A 21,172-nucleotide genomic window follows, 5' to 3' on the forward strand; every position below is an offset into this window, starting at 1 on the left:
GAATCACGGCAGAAAGCAGGATTATTATATGGCAAATAAATACATTTTACCATGAAAAATATAGGGCAGATTTATGTTGCATCGCAGAAGCAATAAAACATTGGGAGGGGCTAATTTGTTTGTGTCCATTGGGAAAGGTAGACCAGTACAGACAGATCTGCATTGATGAATTTGTATACACCAAGTGCTGAAGGACAGTGATAACATTTGTGCAGCAATTGCACTGACGTTGAATTTTGATGTACACACACATAATGGGTAGTGGCATCCTATGCAATAGGATATTAATAATTTAGCAATGCCATGCATTTTTTTTTTCACATCCATAAGGAGAACAAAAAACAAAGACTTAGAAATTAGACATACTCTGCTGTCTACTTCACTGTGGATCACATTCTACAAGAGACCTCCCATTACTTCAAGAACTACTGTGCAAAAATGCTTGTCTACGAGCTACGTGTTTTTTTAACTGTTCGTCTGCAAAGTCTGTCAAAAATAGCTTCCAATGGATGCATTAGAGTATGTCATCATACTCCAGTCGCAATGTTATCACAACTACTCTGTAGGTCCTTTTTCTTTGCTTGTTCAAGCATATTATTTGCTCAAAATAATTTTTGTAGTTTACTTACTATCAGCATGATGATGTCTGTCCTATCTTATTCTATCTCATTCCCACTCTCATTTATGCTTTCGTGAGTTTACATGTCTTCTTCAATTACTACCAAACACTACACAAAAAATTTCCACTGCCCAAGTTAAAAAATGTGACTACTAGTTCCTTGCACGACCTGTCATACAAAGAGGAAATTACACTATAACTATATAATAGTTTATTTATTGACAGTACACATAATGAATGCACTTACCTTTGTAAAAAGAGGACATAATTGTTGTATATACAGTTTCACTGACAGTAGCAGCCCGGTGTTCATAACCAACAGATGTGTACGAGCGTACTCCCCAGACTTTATGAATACACTATTGTTTTCATTGCTAGTATTGTTTATTAATCAACATTAACTTTGTTAATAGATCAATGTGATTTTCTGGAGTTTTCACTACCCCAAAAGGTTGCTTTAATGCCAGAGTTAGATCAGGACTCAATCACAAACCTGTTCAAGTCTCCACCTAAAAAGGCGGTATCTAAAGAAACCAGAAGCCAGGAGTCAACAACGAAAGAAGTATTTAAGTTGGAAGTGTCGAATATGGATGAACTATTTGAATTTGTGAAATCCCTTTGTGTTAAAATACACCAATTAAAAAGTGAAAACCTGGTATTTAAAACTTTACTTATTGATTCACCTGCTGAAACACTGAGATAAAACAACAGCTTCTCCAAATCAAACAAAGTCTGTCTACGAAGAATGATTCTGTAAATTCTTGTAGTCATGTGCTGAAGAAACCAACTAACAGCAAGAGAGCAGAGCAGGTAAAAACTCTGGCATCTTGAGTAACCATAGTCCAACTAATGACCTACTCCCAACGCTGCGGAAATCCCATGACGTCATGAGCTCTAACAATAACATCCAGGAGGTTGAAAACAAGGGCTTCACATTGGTGTAACATGGACATAAGTCCAAATTCAGTGGTAGCTCAGACACAAAACAGGACCAAGATTGCAAGAAAATAGTAAAGCCAGTAGGCATCAGAAATAGCTCAACCCTCAAAACGATTTCCAAACCAGACTTTAAGAAAACCACAGTGCTTTTTGTTAATCTGTTTACCCAACCGTTCAATTTAATTGTTATGCCTCGTTCATGCGTCTGTTTTGGAAGAAGACTATAATAGAATCAATAATACAGTATTCTGGCTCAGTGAGTGTTTAATTAGTCCCTTTTACGGAAAACTTCATCCTGAACAAATTGCCACTAACGTCTCTGCCACGGATGATCTGGCCAACGCAAGTAGAGCTAGCTCTACATTCTTTTACCAGAAAATATTAACCATTTAATTATGTCTATAATTAAATAACACTTCAATTTACAAAACATAAACTATAAAAGATCTAGGCAGTTTAGAATACAAATGATATTTTCATCAGCACATAGAATATTGAATTTTCAGTTCCAGAAGAACCCTAGCTCTAATTAAGTACATCACTCTTCATGCTAATTCAGATTTTATTCTCTATATTTGGCATTAATTAAATCGAAATTAGAATACTGCTCAATAATTTGGAATAGCATTAATACCAAAAAACTGATAATGACAAGATTGAAAACATTCAAAACAAAATTATCAAACTAATAAATATAAAGAATTTTTCTCATCCTACCTTAACTTCCCTTTTAGACTGAAGAGCAAATTTAGAAACTCTTTTTGTTTATAACTGCTATAATTCCAAAATTAATTGTAAATATATTCTAGAAAATATTAGCCTTAGTTTTTCCTAAATCAATACATAGTCCTATTTTAGCAGCTTTGTGTAGAGTCTAGGATATTTTTTTTATAAATTAATTTCTAACTAACAAATTTGTTATGAATTTTGATACTTAATATATTTATATCTAGCATTTCATTACCTACTAGTAATTGCTAATATGTCAAAAAATCCTCATGTTTTTTGTTATGTTATTCTTTTCTGCTACTTTAAACATTAATTGTCTTGTTCTTGTCTGTTTATCCTACTATTTTGTCACATTATGATTGTGTTTGTGTCTGTTGTAGTCCCTGCAAGTGGGTGGTAAAGTGGTATAGACTGCATACGCAGGTAGACTAATTGCGGTAGGACCTACTTATGATTTCCCCCTTCAGGTCATGCCCGCCTGCTCTCTATGCTTACCGGTGCGCAGTGCCCATGCACTTGTCCTTTGCATGTATATGTCGTGACCACCACACTAAAGTCCCCAGACTGCTGGTGGGCATGTAACAAAATAAAATTATTGTTGTATATAAGAGACATTTGTTGTAAACTGTGTGTGTCATGTTTTTGAATGCATTTGTTATTATCAAAAAATATTGTTCATACCAACAGTATTTGTTGAGTAATCAAAGAACATATCTTCATAAAACCTTTCTTTACTTTTCTGTACATGATGATTTATAGAGTAAAGTTAAAACCTACTTACTAGTTTACATTGCCAAAAACTGCTTGACTAAACAATGTAGGAATAGGTTTGTTAAGTGAGCACCCAGCTTAGTTATAAAAACTAAGAGGAGTTATTTCTATAATTAAAAAATGATCATAAAAACAATGATATGAAATAAACTGATAACTATTAACTCCTTGTGATTATGCTATTGTTATGTAGTGTACACAACATAAACTGTGACATATGCAGAATGGTACACCAGGTTAAGTAAAATGTGTTAAGAAAAACAGTATTTCTATTGGTGAGTTGTCTAAACCAAATTTAAATACAAAATGTAAGACAATACTCAATTAGTTATTTGATAAGCAAGTTAAAACACTAGTGTTGTTAAGTACAACAATTTAACTTGTTTGCAAAACACGTACTGACAAACATTAGCCTACAATCAGTGAGTAATGCAATGTGTGCAGCACTGAGTTAATGTTGTAAACAATTTTTACCTCTGTATGTATTTTATGTAATGACTGTAATTAATTCATTTGTTGTTTGTTTATAGATTGTAAAAGGTTTTCACTGTATTATTATCATCTTTCTTCTCCATATACATTGTTATTTAACAATTAGCACACTTAAGCATAAAAGTGTAAATATATAGAGGATGTTAATTAAGACTATTGAAATGATATCAACGAACTCCCATCAATATGTTTATACAAGTGTTATTGTGTTCATTTTATTGTTCATGTTAAAATTTGTACTGTTTTCAATGTGTTAATTTTTTTAAGGTAATTATGATAAGTAATATGTAATTAGTCTTAAATTAGAGCCGCTCTGTAACCATTGAGCATATGTTATTTATTATTATTTTGAGAAGATGTGTATTAAATTTTTAATCATAAAAATTGTCATCTTTGTTTCAGATTGGTACAGGTACAGAGTGAGCAACCCATCACTAGCACTATCATTTCATCATGGATTTTCGTTTACTTTACTATAGGATTGTCTTCACTTCCATATTTTAATGATTGAATATTCTTTTTTAACATATATCTGCATTAAACACACATTCTTTGATAAACTACACCTTTACAAAGTTGTCCAGGTAGCAATAGTGTCATGCAGTCTTTCTCCTATTCTCCTAGCAACCTTGGTGGGCTAGACAAATTGAAATATTTTTTGACGTGACGTCTAATAAATCGATGAACGCTGGCTGCACGCACGAAAGTGTCCCGTTACACTCATTGTACGCTTGCGCCGCATCTATCTCTCTTCCACTTGATTGGAATAACCATCTATTTGACTTTTTCGAGGCACATTAAACTTGAAACACTCCAATTCGTTTCCTACTTTTCCTATCATCGTCCTAGCCTTAGCAGAATAACACAGATTGGAAGAAGTTAAATAGCAAACATGTATAAAAGTTATAGTCAAAATAATCTCTTCATTAAAGTAATAAACATATTTGAATTAATGAGTGCAAATAAAAGTAAATTTATCAATTAAATTGTAGATTTCATTTCACTCCTTCTTTGTATCCATACAAAATAGTGATAATTCAATAAAAATGATTCAATTTTATTCATAAAAGTATGCAATCATTTCATCAATGTTTTGTTATGATGATGTCACGTTAAACTATCGTCCGTAAACCGACTTTACAGACAACCAATTTTTTTTCATAACAATGAGGAGAGTTAAGTTCTAATGAGAATAAGAGCAAGACGTCTCCCGTATGAGGGGCATTCCCAATTCCTACAGGAAGATTTCATGATAGCCGCAATAACGGCTAACTTGGCTATGATGTGTCTGGTCCAAGACGTAGGGTGTAATGATGACTGTGTCGGGTGATTACTATTTCTGGTATGTGAAGAATTCTGTGAAGCCGCCAAGGTCGTCGAGCTCCACTGTTCCTAACTGACGTCGTCGGTGATCCTTGCTCATATCTAATATCTAATAGTCCTCAGCCACTGAGTTCCAGTTCCCCGATATCCAGCTTCTTATTCGCTATAGCCTTATTATCCTGAACACTGTCGAGACTCCTCAGAAGTCCGAAGAGCACCAACTTTCATCTCTACCGTATTCCTGAGCTGTCGAAACACAGGTTTTGTGTGCATCCTACCAAATGTGGTGTTATAGTCGGTATTCCATAATTTTTCTTATTAAACTTCACTACAAAACTATTCTTTAGGTGACATTATTCACAATATTTGAGTTGCTCCGATAATTTATCATTTTAAAGCAATCGTAAAATCATATCCAAGAATAGTATTCAAATATTAGGATAGTAATATTCATGAAAATTCAATTTAATTTTAAATGTATGTCAATTCAGCATCAAATCATATTAGAAGCTTGTTAAATTCTTTAAATGCAATATTATTATTTTGTTCAATTCATTTTGCATTGCCATTGCTGCAATAACCCAGAGTATTAGTACAAACATGTTAGAGACTTGGAGGCATTCATTATGTTGTAATGATCACAAATACACATAAAAGCTGGCTATTACTTACTAGATCTCATTTGTTTCTATACTAATCATTATTTTTGTACAAATCTATTTTGTTCACACTATCTATCACCATACATAAGTGACAGAATTGGCAAAAAAAAATATTGTACATCTTTCACTGTGACATATCTGGCACATTGGCAACATGTTCACTGTATTGTCAGTGTGTTCATTACTTTTCAAACAATTTTAGGTGTCTAACAAACATTGTGCAATCATCAAGGGGGAAAAAACCCAGCTTCTCCCGGTTACCATGCAAATGTGGCCATTCCCTGGTTTAAAGTTAAATTTATTTCAGTCAATACAGTAGTATTGTAACTGTGCATACATTTTTTGATGCTGTGATTTAAAAATTAAATTTTAAAATAAACCTGCACCTACTTTTTTTTAAATTTAAAAAAAAACCTGCACCAACTATTTTATGTCATTTGTAAACAAAAAAAATTATATTACAATTAAAATCTTAATCAGGAGGTATGTCTTTACTTATATAAGAAAACTATGGTGAAGTTTTTATGAGTGCTGTTTTGTATAAGTATCTAGGTGTATCAAATTTATTTGTGTGCAGAGCAGAAAGTATGCTAACAGAGTCTGAATTTTGTTATTGGCATTTGAACTATTTGTAAATAAATGCCAATAAACATCAATACATCATACCTTACTGCTTTACAAACACAGATTTTCAATGCTCATTAAGTAAACATACTTTAAACAGATTACTTGGTGTTAATAAAAGTTGTAGGATATTGTTTGGTAAACACTAATGATGTATATTTTACCTGTGTATGCAAACAGTTGAAAGTCTTTAACGTTAAAAAATTATGGCATTCTTTATCTTTCAATTAAAAATACAGTCCCTCCTTCAAGTCATCACTGGATCTGCCTGGTACTAAAGAAAAGCCTTAGATGTACATCAAGTTCTGTCCCAGCCCGAACACGCCCGAATATTCACCTTCGGCCAACCTCGGGATTTGTTTTAATTTTGCGCAGGAAAAATGAATTCAAATATTAAAAGTGGTCGGTTAGGTTAGCTACATTAAAACACTTTAAAACACTATGGACGGTTAGTTAGGTTAGTATAGCTACATTAAAATAAACAGAGAAATATAAATATATATAAATAAACCCGAGGTTGGCCGAAGGTGAATATTCGGACGTGTTCGGGCAGGGACAGTACCTTGATGTACATCTTAGGCTTCCCGGTACTAAAGGGCCACCAGACACTCTGAAACGGCCCTGCCTCACTCCGAATCTGGTTCATTCCAGTTGAATGTATTTTGAGTAAAATTTTCCATTGGGTTCCTTGGTCCACTGCAACTTCAATTTGGATTGAAATGTTATGATAAACATAATAGTACATCTTCAAAATCCTTGCATATTGCATTATTTACAAACACATAACAAATTGTATTTTTTTCTTCTCACATCTCACATTGGTTGCATAGTTTATAAACTAAGCCTTAGGCCTATACTATCACATTCTAGATAACTTACCTTAAATATAATGCAATATGATATTCTATTTATTATGTGACATTGTGTCAGTAAGGCCATTCCACAGTAATGTAAGCCAGTAAATATAAAATATTAATGTAAAAGAACTGAAAATTAGTGCTTGTGTTTTGTGTATGAACACTAAAAAATTTCAATCTTTTTTACAACAAAGTTTGGTTCTTATTATAGAAATGGCCTATTTTTGGAGATATAATTTTTGCTGAAGAACATATATGAAAGCATTATAGAAGCATCATATTGATAACCATAATGTTTCAATATCTTTCCTATTTAGTGTGTGTGTGCTGTTACAAGGTGTGTTGGTGTAGAAGAAGCATTTTCATATAGAAAAGTAAATTGTTATATTTCATTTGTGCTTAAAGAATTTGGCGCTCTTGGTCACACCATTTACACACAAATCAAATTAGTCAGTGATTTTGAATTCACAAAAATTTTAATACAACTACTGAAATTATGTTGGGTATTACAGTCATATGTTACATAAATTTTATAATTATAAGGTTGCAATAAATCAATTGAAAATAATAATACCAATAAATGAGTACCATCCACCAATTAAGATTTGATCATACATAAATGTAAATTAAAACCACTGAATAAATATTTCACCACAGAAATTTCTAATTTTTATTTACAAATGATTCACTTTTCATTCCACAATGGCACTAATATTTGCAGAAACATAAGAAGAAATTAAAAGAGGACCCAATGAAATATTTAGCCTACCTTGCTACAGAATGCAACCGTGAAAATAAGAGGGGTAAAAAAAACTTCAAATAAATGAATAAGACCTTGAAATTAAGTGTAAAAATATGCAAAAAGATACCTTGAAATTAAATGTCAAAATGATGCTATCAGAAAGAGGGCTTGCAGAAAGCTGTTGAGCTGACTTGACTATCTCTTCAGTCACGTAATCCTTCAGATCTGAGATTATATTTGTGCATGCATGGGGAAAGCTGTATCGAAGCTTAAGGTACATAGCTCTAACAAGCAGTACTTAGAAAAAAGTTGCTGCAGTAAGGATTGTATGGTTTAGAAATTATTGTGACCACTGACGAGTCTAAAAATAAAATTAAGAGGTCAGAAGCAGTAACTGTGTAACCTGCTGGTCACATTTTTTTCAAGTTTGAAGCATATGCTTCTTGCGTCGCCGTACAGCTGAGCGATTCCTTCCCCTTCCTTCGTCGTTTCACCCTCTCCACTACCTCTTTTTCTGGTTGGATTTCCCCTCCGCATCACCACTCCTTCCCCTGTAGTGTGTTATTCCGCCGCAGCTCCAGCGCCCTCTACTTGTGCTTATAAGGGCCTGCGAGCTCTCGTCTCGGGTCGTTCGGTTGCGGTCGGGGGAGCTGTGTGTACTGGTCAGTATCAGAGATGACGGTAACTTGCATACAGTAACGTTAAATTTCTTGCACGAAGTGGCCGTGCCCTTTTTTACATACATTTGCTTCGCCCTTGTAAAGTTAACTTTAATCAGCCACGATGTTTGTTCGAGCCTTTTGGGCTGTAGTATGGGCATTTCTGTTTGTGTCTCGCTATACTGCCAGTTTTATTACGTGGTTTGCATTGCCACTGGTAAACGTAACATTTGATTCCTTGTAATGAAAAATTTATTAACTTCTGTACTTTATTTACGCCGCACCGATATTGGCCGCCTTGTCTTGCCCTTTAACGCCATACGCACCTTTTGCTGTGCGAGCCAATATCGAGATCGGGCTTGTGTAATCTCTCCCCTGGCCGCACCGATCCTCCACGTTTAGAGTTATATTATTCGTTTTGATTCTGTCTGATCTGTTTTGTTTGCTTGAATCAATTTTTATATGGCCTGCGCAGCCCGCTGGGGTTTTATACTCCTTGAATACTGTTGTATTTTAATAATCTTCTATTTTACTGTAACATTGTATACTCCCAGTGTTGCTTTCATGCTGCATTTATTGAGGTTTCACTTCATAATGGTTCACGTTATATTTGTAACTTTCTTGCGGACTTGATGCGTCTTAATAGAGCACATTTTGTTCACATACATACATTGTTATGCATATATTAAGCCTTTACACTAATGATTGTTATCAATAAAAAACAAGTTAATGAATGTGGTTAGTCCTGTTCTATAACAACATTTACACCTCTCTGAATAATTACACTTTTGCTTTATCAGCTTGCAGTCTGGTTGAACCCGTGAGTCTACTGGGCTGCAAATTGTTAAATTTTAATGTTTTCGTCAATTTTTAGAATAAAAGTTTTGACTTTTTATGTTCTTTGCAAATTTGGCAAGCTAAACGCCTTTAATTCATTTTTGATTGCAGTTTCTGTATTAAAAATTTTTTAAGTACTGTAATAATATTAATGTGTTTTTAGAAATAATTAAATTTAAAGGTGTTAACTTAAAGACAATGTTATCACTGTAGTAAATGCTATGCTGTACGAGTCACAATGAGAGTCTCGGAACTGCACGTGAGCGCAGCTGATCAGCAGAACTGAACAAGGGAACTTGTGCTGAGGTCCTGGGATACTGACGTGGACGTAAACACTGCCTGTGTGGCTGAACCAATAAGGGTCAGTGTGGCCCAGGGCTGCCTGTACTGGAGTCACCAAGCGGCAACACAGAGACCACTGCAAGTCTTCCTCGTGCATGAGCAATTTTGGAACATTTTGCAGCCAAGCTGGATTAGTTTTACATGAGGCGCAATGTTGATGCCTTTCCTTTTGTATTAATATTTAATTTTTTTTTGAAAGCACGTTCTTTTTACGTTCTTTTTTAAGCAATTATTTCGTTAATATTAATAATTTCACTAAAATGTTTTCACGTTGGCCCTTTGTATTTAGTCTATTTTGTTTACTTTTATTTGTCTTTTAGAGAAAGGTTTTTATTTAACTGTAATAGCCTATATTTTCAAAGTCACCTAATGAATGTCCTGCTATTCCGTGATTTTGTGTACAGAACCATAATTTAGGTGCATTGCTACATGTGGAACAAGGTTTCACGTGGCGGCCATGGCACGGCACGTACAATGCTGTATTTTCAACTGGGCGGCCCGCGAGCAATTATGTTCCCACGACTGCGGACGAGCGAGGCGAAGAGAGACGAGTTCACGATGAAAAGTGTCTGTCGCCAGTGGAGGCGGAACTCACGACTCCTGCTCCGAGCCTGCGTGGCCAACATGTAACAAAGTACGAGCTGGAGACTCTTAATTTTTTGGTTGCTTTTTCACGCTGAATTAACTGCCAAGAACTAAAAGTGAATTTTTCAACTTTGGTTGTGAATAAAATTGAAAAGTATTTTTTTTTACAATCCACAACAGCTTGTGTTTAGTGTTCAGCTTAGCCTTGTTTTTTTTCCTCTCTCTGTGTTTAATTTCTTTTTATTGCCCTTTTTTTCAAGTATATATATTTTACAGACTTGAAACTTCACAGTAATGTTCCTTATGTCACGCAGGATGACATTTTCCGAAAATTAGATCCCATGGGTGGTTAAAACCAGGCAACAGTGGGTACTTTGTCTGCATGAGAACAGGATTTTGCATTGTTCATGCCTTCTGCGTCTCCATGGCAACGGGCATCGCGCGGCAGTGGCGTACCCACAAGGAGGGGCATGTATAATGAGCGGCGCAAGAGTGATCTGCCGTAGCGAAGTACGGGTACATCAGTTGTACGTTGCGTGCACGAGTCGGGAAACCATCGGTGCTATTCATTTTCTCTCCGGTACATTATACAGCATTTTAATAAATTTTCACTGAATTTTTTTTATTTTACCATTATTGTAAATGGGAGATGTGGCTTAATTTTTTTCCATTAGTATAGCCGTGCGAAGCCGGGTCGGGCAGCTAGTTTTAAATAAATGTTTGAATATGTACATGTTTAAGTTATTTGAATGTTTAGTATGTGTATGAGGTAAATAATAATCTGCACAAAGGTTTTTATTTGTATAAGGAATGATAGCTTTATATGAAACAATTATTTAGAGTTTTGAAAAAAATTTGTTTATTCTGCTTTTGGATTATGAGTTTAAACAAAGTACACCTTTTGCACCAACCCCAAATGCTAGAATTTGTTTTCTGTTGATCTATTAGCACTGGTCACATTTCTAACTTCCCCAGGCCTGGAAGAGTTGCGGGTTACAACTTAAGTACACAACACTTTGACCAAGAGTCACCGTTCGGACCAGGGCTGCAACGGATTACCAAAAAGACGGATAACAGAAATCTCCTAATAAATATGTACAGTAAAGTGATTTCACTATGGGCTTGAGAATAAAATGAAAATCTGTAAAAATAATAGCGATTGGTTAGTGATGGGTATGTGGCGCACCGACGATTAGTCCCTTCCACATACAATATAGCCACTTTTCACTTCCATCTCTATACGGTAGAGTGTAAAAGTAATCCATGGACCATTTTAACAGTGTTAGCTTGTTTGTTGGTACACTTTTTTTTTTATTAGAAAATAACGGATGATAAAACTGATGGTTAAACAAGTGATTAATCAAAGTTTTACTGTAATTAAATTAATTCTGGAGTTGGAATTTTTGGACTTTCCCAACTACCCATCTGCAATGCCTTGCAAGGTGGGCAAGGGATTGCAACTGAAAGTAAAGTAAAAGATTTTAATTGTAAAGATACTATAGCCAGCTCACTCCAAGCTGTACGGATGCCAGTTTGTTAAAAGTTAAGTCACTGATAAATGAAGGGTACAGGCAAAGAACAGGTAATGTCACAATTTTTTGTTTGGTCTTTTAAACATGGTAACAAATTTTATCTATGGCAATTTTGTTTTTAATCACTAGTTTCTACATTAACAGATGTTGCTAAAAATATTTTTTTGTCTATTCCTGATGGGAATAAAGCTGGCAATGTACATGACATACTGGTAAAGAAGGATTGTACAAACATTGAAAGCTGTGATTTTGAGGTTAGGATTTTCACGCATTATTGTTGATGGCTTTGTGTGTTAAACATTTATTTTAATGGTACTTTCTGACTCTGATAAGGATGAAAACGATAGTGGTTTTACTAATAAATCAATAAAGAAAAGAAAGAAGACCGGTAGAACTGAAGATATTAAAAAAAAGTTGCACCTTTAAACTCATGAACTGCTCAAGATTCAAGTGTTTCGATAATCTGAGTGAAGATAATTGGCAAAACATTATCCAATACGTCAATTCATTGGCTAGTGTTAGTGATTGATCGGGGCTAATAAATGTTTATAATGTTCAACGCAGAAGAAGCAGAAAAACGTAAGATGAAGATAGTTCTCATACTGTTGCATACAGCTCTAAAGTAAGAGTTAAAAATGAAGATGACATGATATATGTGCCTGTATGTTTCAAAGCATTCATTTCATTACTTGGCAATACCAAGAAATAGGTTGAATATCTGCAAAAAAAGTTTGAAAACTGTAGAACAAAAAGGAAAGAATGAAAATGAAAAAGTTTTCAATCATGTTAATTTGTTCAAAGGTAGCCAGAGTCACTACAGTTTAAATGATAGTAGAAAAATGACTACATAGTCAATAAAGAAGATGAAAAAATTAACACACTTTCATGATATACATGTTTTTAGAAGATAATGATAATGACAGACTTATTTCATATGAGTCTTGCAGACATATTTTCAACACGTAAATTTTAACAACCACCATGTTATTATAAAAAAATCTGAACGTACAAATACAAACTCCACAGGCTTGTACTCTCGTGACATTAGATTGTGCAACCAAACCAAAGAAAGTTTATTCCTTGATCTTGATGACATGATCATTTATGAATGATCCTGTGGTACATGATGGTTTCTCTAACAATTTAGTACATCAAAAGATCCTGGACATAACCAAAATATTATCATACAAACAATGTTAGGAAGTGAAAAAAAATTCATTTTTGGATTTTTAATTGATCTGATAATACAATCATAATTCATTGTTACATCACAATTTTTTTTATATTCAGGATCTTTTGATGTACTAAATTAAAATTGCAAGCATCATGTATCACAGGATCAATATATTCAGGATCATGCCATTAGAATCAAGGGATAAACTTGGATACGTGATACAAAACTTTTACCCTTTTGCCAAGCTTTTGACAGATGGGTGGAGAGAATTTGTTTGGCTACCCGATTGGCTACAGGTCAAGTGATCGATGGATGGATAACAAATGGACTGAGGCAACAACAGGCTATTGTAATTCCAGCTTAACTTAATATATCCAACCATTCACGCTATTATCAAGTATTTTTAAAACGTAGCAAATCAACCAACTGTTTTCACAATATAACAGTAGCTATTTGTACTATGTAATCCTAGCTTAACCACTTGTTAAAATAGTGAATTACTTGTAAACTACCTACTTGACTTTCACAACACCCTCTGAGAGAACGATTGTAAAACATGTCAGGAGTTAAAAAAAATTTTTTTTGTAATTTTTAATTATATTATTCTGGAAAAGTGGCTTTTCTTCAAAATTAAAGAAAACTCTACATTGTAAGGCAGAAATTTCACTTTAACACAGAAGTAAAACAATTACCAACACCTGTAGTCAGATTACTTAAAAAAAAAAAAAAAAAAAAAAAAACTTTTTCAAGATCCATTGTTTTGTGAAAGATAGGCAACGATAGCAATTTTGGAATATTAAAACTAATACAGCAAATAAGGACAAAATTTTGTAAGTAGATTTTATAAACAAAATTAACCGTCCAGAAATACAAAATTCAAGTAGATCACTGTCTCACCGAACGAATGACCTTCATATTGGCTGTGCCTGGGCTAATAATAAAATGCCAGCTTATGTAATAAGCACTACGTACATGAAACCACGATAAGTGTGAAGTGTGCACATTCAAGAAGAAAATATATCCAGGTGTACCTATAGGTAGGCTTACCAGATTTCTGAAATTTTCAACCGGGACACCGGAATGCCCCCCAGTGTTGCGGGTATTCAAGGGTACACACCCTTGGCAGGTTTTTAAGAGTGTTTTAGAGGGTAGTTTATTCTCAATGCTATGAATAAATGGTTACTGATTAGGAACCTAAACCAGGGGTAATAATAATAAATGACACAAGCTTATAATTAAAACATTTTATTTCTTACATGTTAATATTTTTAAGTTACTTAAGTAAGAAGAAACACTTTGAATAATGAAAAAAAATTTTAAAAAGATTTACATGTATTTTTCATTGGCTAGGACTTTTTTTTAGAAAGTCTTTTTTGGTTTTAATCTTGTTGTAAAAATCTTCACGAGCTAATCCAATATTAATTTTACATGTCATCAAGCCTTCATCAAGCCCCTATCATCAGTCCATGTGTTGTTCATCAAAGAAAATACTCTCTCAACTGGTGCTGATGTCCCAGGTAAACAAAAGGCATACTCAACAATTTTGATCAGATTGGGAGCTGCCATGTGATTCTCCTTGAAGTGACCAAACAACCAGAGCCATTTTTGTTCACTTGAAATAATCACATCTCCGGTATCTCTTCTTGCTTTCACTGTTCCCAATTTCACTGCAAATACTCCTTAGCAAGCACAACTTCATCAAACAGCTGATCATTGTTTATTTTCATATGGGGTACATCAAGAAGACTGCTATTAGTAATTTCAGCAGAAGTTTCAGCATTTTCCCAATCAACAGTATTTTTTTGGGTCAGATTGACCCATGAAAACTGTTCAGTGTGTCCAAAACTATTCTTGACGAGGTGAAAATATGGAATGCATCTTTCATGAAAGCCATCAAATTCTTCTTTCACACTGTTACGGACTTGCTCAGCTAGATTTCTGAAGATGTTCTTAGCATACATAGGGATAAAGTTTGAAGACATTTTTTGTCAGATTTCTTTTGAGAGCTTTATGAGCTTCAGCAACCTCAAAAGCTGTAGTATTATCTTTTTTCCGTTACTAGCATGGCCTTGTTAAACAATGCAAGCTGTCCGTGTACAAACCACAAGTAAAGCTCGCCCGTTAAATCAGTAAACAAGTTTTTTATTATTGATGGGTACATTTCTTGGTCTTAAAAAAAGCTTTCAGAACTTCAAAAATGTGTAAAAAAATTTCCAGCGCGGGCATCATTGATAGAAACCGGGTGTTCCAGTGTTTAATGAGTTTACGGTACTGTATCTCGGCATATTCACATAGCTAATTCTTTTAGTTTAGTTACAGTATTTATAAATCTTCACCAGTAAGACCTCAATATTGATTGGAAGTTGCGCACAATGTGTGCTCCACATCCGATTCCATTGTTTTCACGTCCTAGGCTATTCTTAAGTCGATGGAAAACATTTTTTTTCCCTTCTCTTTTAACAACACCAAAGTTAGTGATGCAGTTATCTCCACAAAAGCCATCTACTTTGTTGTTCAAATCATTTTGCAACTGGACAGAGAATAAGTGATTTGTAAGAATTTCAGATGTTTCACCTGCCACAGATTTAAAATCTAACAGCTTTACTGGCACACCTGAATTAGGATTAAAGTATTGCACAACAATTGGCACAAGTTTTATATCCTTTCTATTTGATGCATCCGTACTTAGAGACATGTAGTTTGACTTGGTCAAGTCTTCTTTAAGCTCTTCTTGAGCTAAAGGAGCTATGACATAACTATTGCCTCACACTTAGTTTTTTCGAGTGAGAATTTAGGTTCAAAAACTTAGAAATTAGTTTTGAAGAATAAGAATTTGAATTGAAACTTAGGCTATGGTTTGCTGTGTGGTAAGCAAAGGTTGCCTCTTTCGCTGCTAAGTATCAAATTTTTTAGTTTTCATATTTGGTCGATATTTGTTAAAAAAAGATTAAAATTCCGAAAATATTTGTATTCTATGCTCTTTAACTTCCTCTTTTCATGAAACCTGGTGGAGAAAAGAAATTCCAAATACTTTAGGAGATATCGAATTTTTTAATTTCTATCACAATACCTGTGCATTCATGCGGCATTCAACATTGTTTCTTGTTTACAAGTATGAAATTTTTTTTTTTCGCGTCGTTTCAAATTTTAATGTTTTATTTGTAATTTGGATATTGTTGCGCAAGTAATAAGTAAAAAAAAAACTATTACGTGGGTTGTTACTGTTCATCCTTTGTCCCTGTCTGTTAGGTCAGGACAGTTACAATTTAAATACTTTAAACTAACGAACTATTAAAATTAATTCACATTATTTTTAATGTCAGCTTAGTTTGAAAGTATTTAAAATGTAACTGACCTGACCTAATCCACCATTTTAATTAATTCGGCATTCACGAACACATGGCAATAAAAAAATGATTGCACAGGTCTTGTATAGCAAAATAAGAACGGTGATATCTCCTAAAGTATTTGGAATTTCTTATCTCCGCCGGGTTTAATGAAAAGAGGAAGTTAAAGAGCATAGAATAAAAGTATTTTCTGATTTTTAACATTATTTTTCATAAATACCGCTAAACTACATATTTACCCAGACCATCACTCTTCTATAGTTTTCACTTTTCATACAGTACAGAAATAAACCACAAAGTAATTATCCTACATAATCCTTCCTAGTTAATTATTTTTAGAAATTTTTGGTCATATATAAAATCAAATTTAATTTTTACCAGGACGTGAAATAAACCGGCTGGGACACCGGGATTTTGTCTGATAACCGGAACTGTCCCGGTCAAACCAGGGCATCTGGCAAGCATACCTATAGGTATAGGCCTACCTATATACCTAAAGGTATCAAATTTAAAAATTATATATTGTTTAACCCATTCGTGCACAGATCGGTCTGTCAGCCGTCGCATTCCTAAATGACCTTCGTGCACGAGTCGGTCTGACAGACGTCCAAAATCCATAGCATTTTTAAACTTTTTTTACAAATTTAGTTCCTCAATTTTTCACTAGAATGCGTGTTTACTCTCTTTCCTAAGTATTATTCTTTGCTTTGGTGGTTAAGTCTTATTCTAATCTTTGCTGTAAACAAATATATTTTTGGTGACACGTGACAATGTGTTCAAAACGTAAGCGGATTTTTGATGACATTAGCAATGCGGTGGATGAAAGTGATTCTGATGTTGTGGAAATGTCAGATGATAGTGACAGTGAAAGTAGTTATTCTTCATCAGTGAACATTTCTGAATTAGAAGAGTGCGGCCAAGGCGACAATCTGTCAAAATCTGACACATCTGCGCCTATCGGTTCTCGCGAATGGTCCAACGAAAAAGGTAATAAAATTACAACTAAAATACCATTTCACAGTAATGTTGGTGTAAATCCAGTGGCTTTACTCACTCACAATTTTCCATCAAACCCTACAAAATTAGACTGTTTTCGGTTAGTGTTTGATCATGATTTGTGGCAGCCAATCTGCACTGAAACCAATGACTATGCCACAGAGTGCATTGCAGTAAAACCAAATTCTAATTGGTTTCCCACCACTTGTGACGAAATACAAGCATACTTCACTTTGTGTGTTATGATGGCACAAGCAAAAAAACACAGCATTCGTTCATATTGGAGTGGCAAAGGTATGACTCGTACACCAGGCATTCGTGAAGTTATGTCTTTGAAGAGGTTTCTGGACATCTCCAGGTATCTTCACTTCCAAAACAACAATGCTCTGAACAAACATGATCGTTTGTGTAAAATATCACCAGTGCTAGATTATTTCAGGAAAAAATTTCCTGAACTAAATTTTCCAGGGGAAAACCTTTCATTGGACGAGTCCCTGATGAAGTTTCGAGGCCGTTTGTGTTTTGTACAATATAACCCTTCAAAGCGAGCTAGGTTTGGAATAAAAATATACAAACTTTGTGACTCGAAAACTGGGTACTGTTTTTCCTTTTCTATTTACACAGGGAAAACAGAAGGCAAACAAGCTACACTAGCCAGTGAAGCTATTGTAATGAAGCTAATGGAACCATATCAAGGGGTTGGTCACACACTGTTTGTGGATAACTGGTACAGTTCACCAAAACTTTTTGAAGAGTTACATAATCATGGAACTAATGCTGTTGGCACTGTTAGGCATAACAGAAAAAACATGCCTAAAGATACTGAATTCAAACAGAAGTTGCACAGAGGGGAAAGTATGATCAGGTACAGTGAAAGTATGAGCGTTGTAAAGTGGATGGACAAAAAACCAGTTTTAGTGTTGTCTACATGCAATAGTGAAATTGACTATGCTATGACAAAAAAGGTAGACAGGAAAACAAAGATGGCTGTCATGAAGCCGAGAGTTGTAATCAACTACAATACTTGGATGGGAGGTGTAGATAAGCAGGACCAACAGTTAGCATCCTTTCCCATCATGCGGCGGTATGTAAAAGGTTACAAAAAAGTTTTCTTTTATGTAATGGACATGGCACTTTACAACACATATTTGCTGTGGATGTCAGTTACTGGAAAAAAGGCCAAGTACAGTGCATTCAGAATTGATGTCATGGAAGAACTGATGGCATCACTGACTTTGCCACACTATCAACGGCGGGGACGCAGATCTGCGGGTGACACTCCAATGAGGCTTCAAGCTGCTCACTGGGCTCATTTCCCAAGATTCATTCCAGCGAATCCTGGCAAGCAAAACCCATCCAGACGTTGTGTTGTGTGCAGTGCTCATAATAAAAGGAGCGAAACACGGTGGGAATGCAAGCGCTGTGTGGTTGCACTTCACGTGCCAGAATGTTTTGAGATTTATCATACAAAAACCAATTATTGAATCTTAATTATGGTTTGATATGTTTATTTAATCAATGCACAGTTCTGTAATAAGTGGTTCTTAAAATAAATTTTAATATGTTGTAATCAAAACTATTTTTAAACAGTAATTTTTCTCATGATAATTTTTGTTATTTTGGACTAAATTAATTGGTGTAAAAGGGCCGCGTTTGTAGTGAAAAATAAAGTGAGCGAATGGGTTAAGTAATTACACTTTAAAATTAAATATTTTATAATGTTAAATGTTTATAATGATAAAATTGCAAACATTTAGTTTCACTTGGTGCCAATAGTTTTACTGTTCTTATTATACATGTGAAAGATTCGTGTTTATACGTCACAATCTCATGTTTGGAAATGTTTTTGACACAGTTTGTGTTGGAAAAGTGAGGTAGGTAACATCTGCATAAAATGAGATTCAAATTCAAATTACTAACTTAAAATATATTTTATTGGTTTTCAAAAAGTGTAACTTTAAGCTGAAATTTCACAATCCTTACCATGAAATGACCCAATGAAAGCATTAAAATATGGGAAATAATTCATGTGGCAATTAATATAATTAAATAAAGTTTAGATAAAGGGGATATGTCAAAATGTCATTGTAAATAACTTATACCCTTTTTCACGCACGAAAAATGTCAGTTTGTGATGTGACTCCAAAAGTTCAGTGCCATAAAATAACACACAAGGGTGCTAGACTTAACCCATTTGGACCATTTTGTAGAGATTGTTCTCCTTTATTCCATACCATAAAAAAAACATTTTTGCCAACATTTGACTTATCCCCTTATTCCTGCGCACCCACAAATTCATCTGATACAAAGTCCTTACCTCCAGGAAGCAATATTCTACTACTTAAGTAAATCAATACCAATAAATAATTTTTTCCTGATTTTAATGCTCATGCAAAAAAATTTTAAATACCAAAAATAATTAAAGAAGCTCCTACAAAAACAAAAAAAGCACATACAATGTAAGATGCCAACAAACTTATTAGTTATATATTATAGGTAAAAAGTGGCCTAACCTTTTGATGAACCACTTTCTTTTTCAAGCTCAGCTCTTGAATTCTCTTCGACATCGGCAAGTACTAGATTGTACTCGCATCGCCTGGCATCTTTTGAACAGCACGAGGTAGGCATTTTCATATACAATTAAGTACAACAGGAATTCTTTTAATCTGCCAACATTGCAAACCACTTTTTAACAGTTCTTTTAACAGTAAAAGGTTAACACCTTTTTAATCATGCAGCCAGTCAAGCTACAAATTTGTTATCCCCAAGCTTAAAAGTTTCAAATATTTATCAATCGGGAAAAGCACAGTAAAAGAAAACATATAGCTGATGTCAGTCTCCAGGATCAGGTTGCCTCCAGCCAGTATGTTCTATTTTTCTCTTGTTCCCATAAAACCTCATTTCTTCCAAATAAATATTTGATGAAATATGAGAAAACATACCGAAGTATTTTTCAACTACTATCATTAGTAGCTCCAAAATCTTCAGGGCGTTTCATGAACTTAAAATTAGCTCTTATAGTTTGTCATTTATTTTAACAATGGTCAATTCAACAAAGGTTGAACTTGTATGGTCATTATATTGCACGTCCACATATTCACGACAATACGCCATTCCTAAGATACGACGAACTGTAACATAACTAATCAAAGATGATGCTTCAGCCCCCAAAAATATAATCAGTAGTGTTGCTTTCATGTAACCAACACCACAGCTTTTGAGTTCATGGCAGATACTTAAATGTAGAACGTTTTCAAAAAGTCTAATTATCTCTTCTGTTAGATGTAGCGAGGATTCGGTATTGTACTACACGTAGCAAATTAGAAAACAAATATCTTCCACAATTGTATGATTATTCAGCCGACAAACACCACGTCATCAATACTTAAATACAGAACTCCTGTGTAAATTTAATTCCAAATTAACGCGTTAATTTAACCCTAATAAAAATACCCAATGTATTAAAAAGCCACCCACACCTCATAATATTATATACTTTATAACACCTTACATTTATTTCGAAGCATGAAGGTTAAGTCAGCGATCACAATTTCACAAAACTGGGGTATCGAACTAAAGCATATTCGTTCGCTAAATACAGAATCGAAGCTTTCACAGTCGATTACCTACTCAAAAGATCACAGATCAGGAGAATTCAAAGTGCAGGAAGAACAAAGATGTGAACCAGCCAGTCTAATTCGTTTGTAAAATGACTCATGAATTCGGGAGTCAGAGTAATCAGTAATTACGGCCTCCGATTTTTCAAATGGAATAACAATAAAAAAATAAATAAAAAGGATAACACGAAAATGGGTGGGAGTAGGGATTAGCAACTCAACAAGTATCGTGTTACAGTTATTATTCATGGATTGTCAAGGTTTTGTTTACTAAATTTATCCGCGAGAGCTTGGAAAAAATATCACGCTCATTTTTTTGTAAGTC

General features: G+C 34.3%; 1 protein-coding gene across 3 annotated transcripts in view; it reads right to left on the reverse strand.

The window, feature by feature from the left end:
• Positions 1–20,883, reverse strand: part of LOC134529091 (polyamine-transporting ATPase 13A3) — a 145,867-nt gene extending 124,984 nt beyond the window's left edge. The window contains exon 1 of one of the 3 annotated variants that reach the window (XM_063362814.1): positions 20,742–20,883. In XM_063362814.1, the coding sequence (XP_063218884.1) occupies positions 20,742–20,757 (16 nt within the window). In that variant the 5' untranslated portion in view covers positions 20,758–20,883. Of the gene's footprint in view, positions 1–19,743 lie in introns of all 3 variants that reach the window. The other 2 variants (XM_063362813.1, XM_063362818.1) reach the window with 2 other exon arrangements.
• Between the last annotated feature and the right edge of the window lie 289 nt (positions 20,884–21,172).

Source organism: Bacillus rossius, chromosome 2 (genome assembly GCF_032445375.1).
Source record: "Bacillus rossius redtenbacheri isolate Brsri chromosome 2, Brsri_v3, whole genome shotgun sequence".
Lineage (NCBI taxonomy): Eukaryota > Metazoa > Arthropoda > Insecta > Phasmatodea > Bacillidae > Bacillus > Bacillus rossius.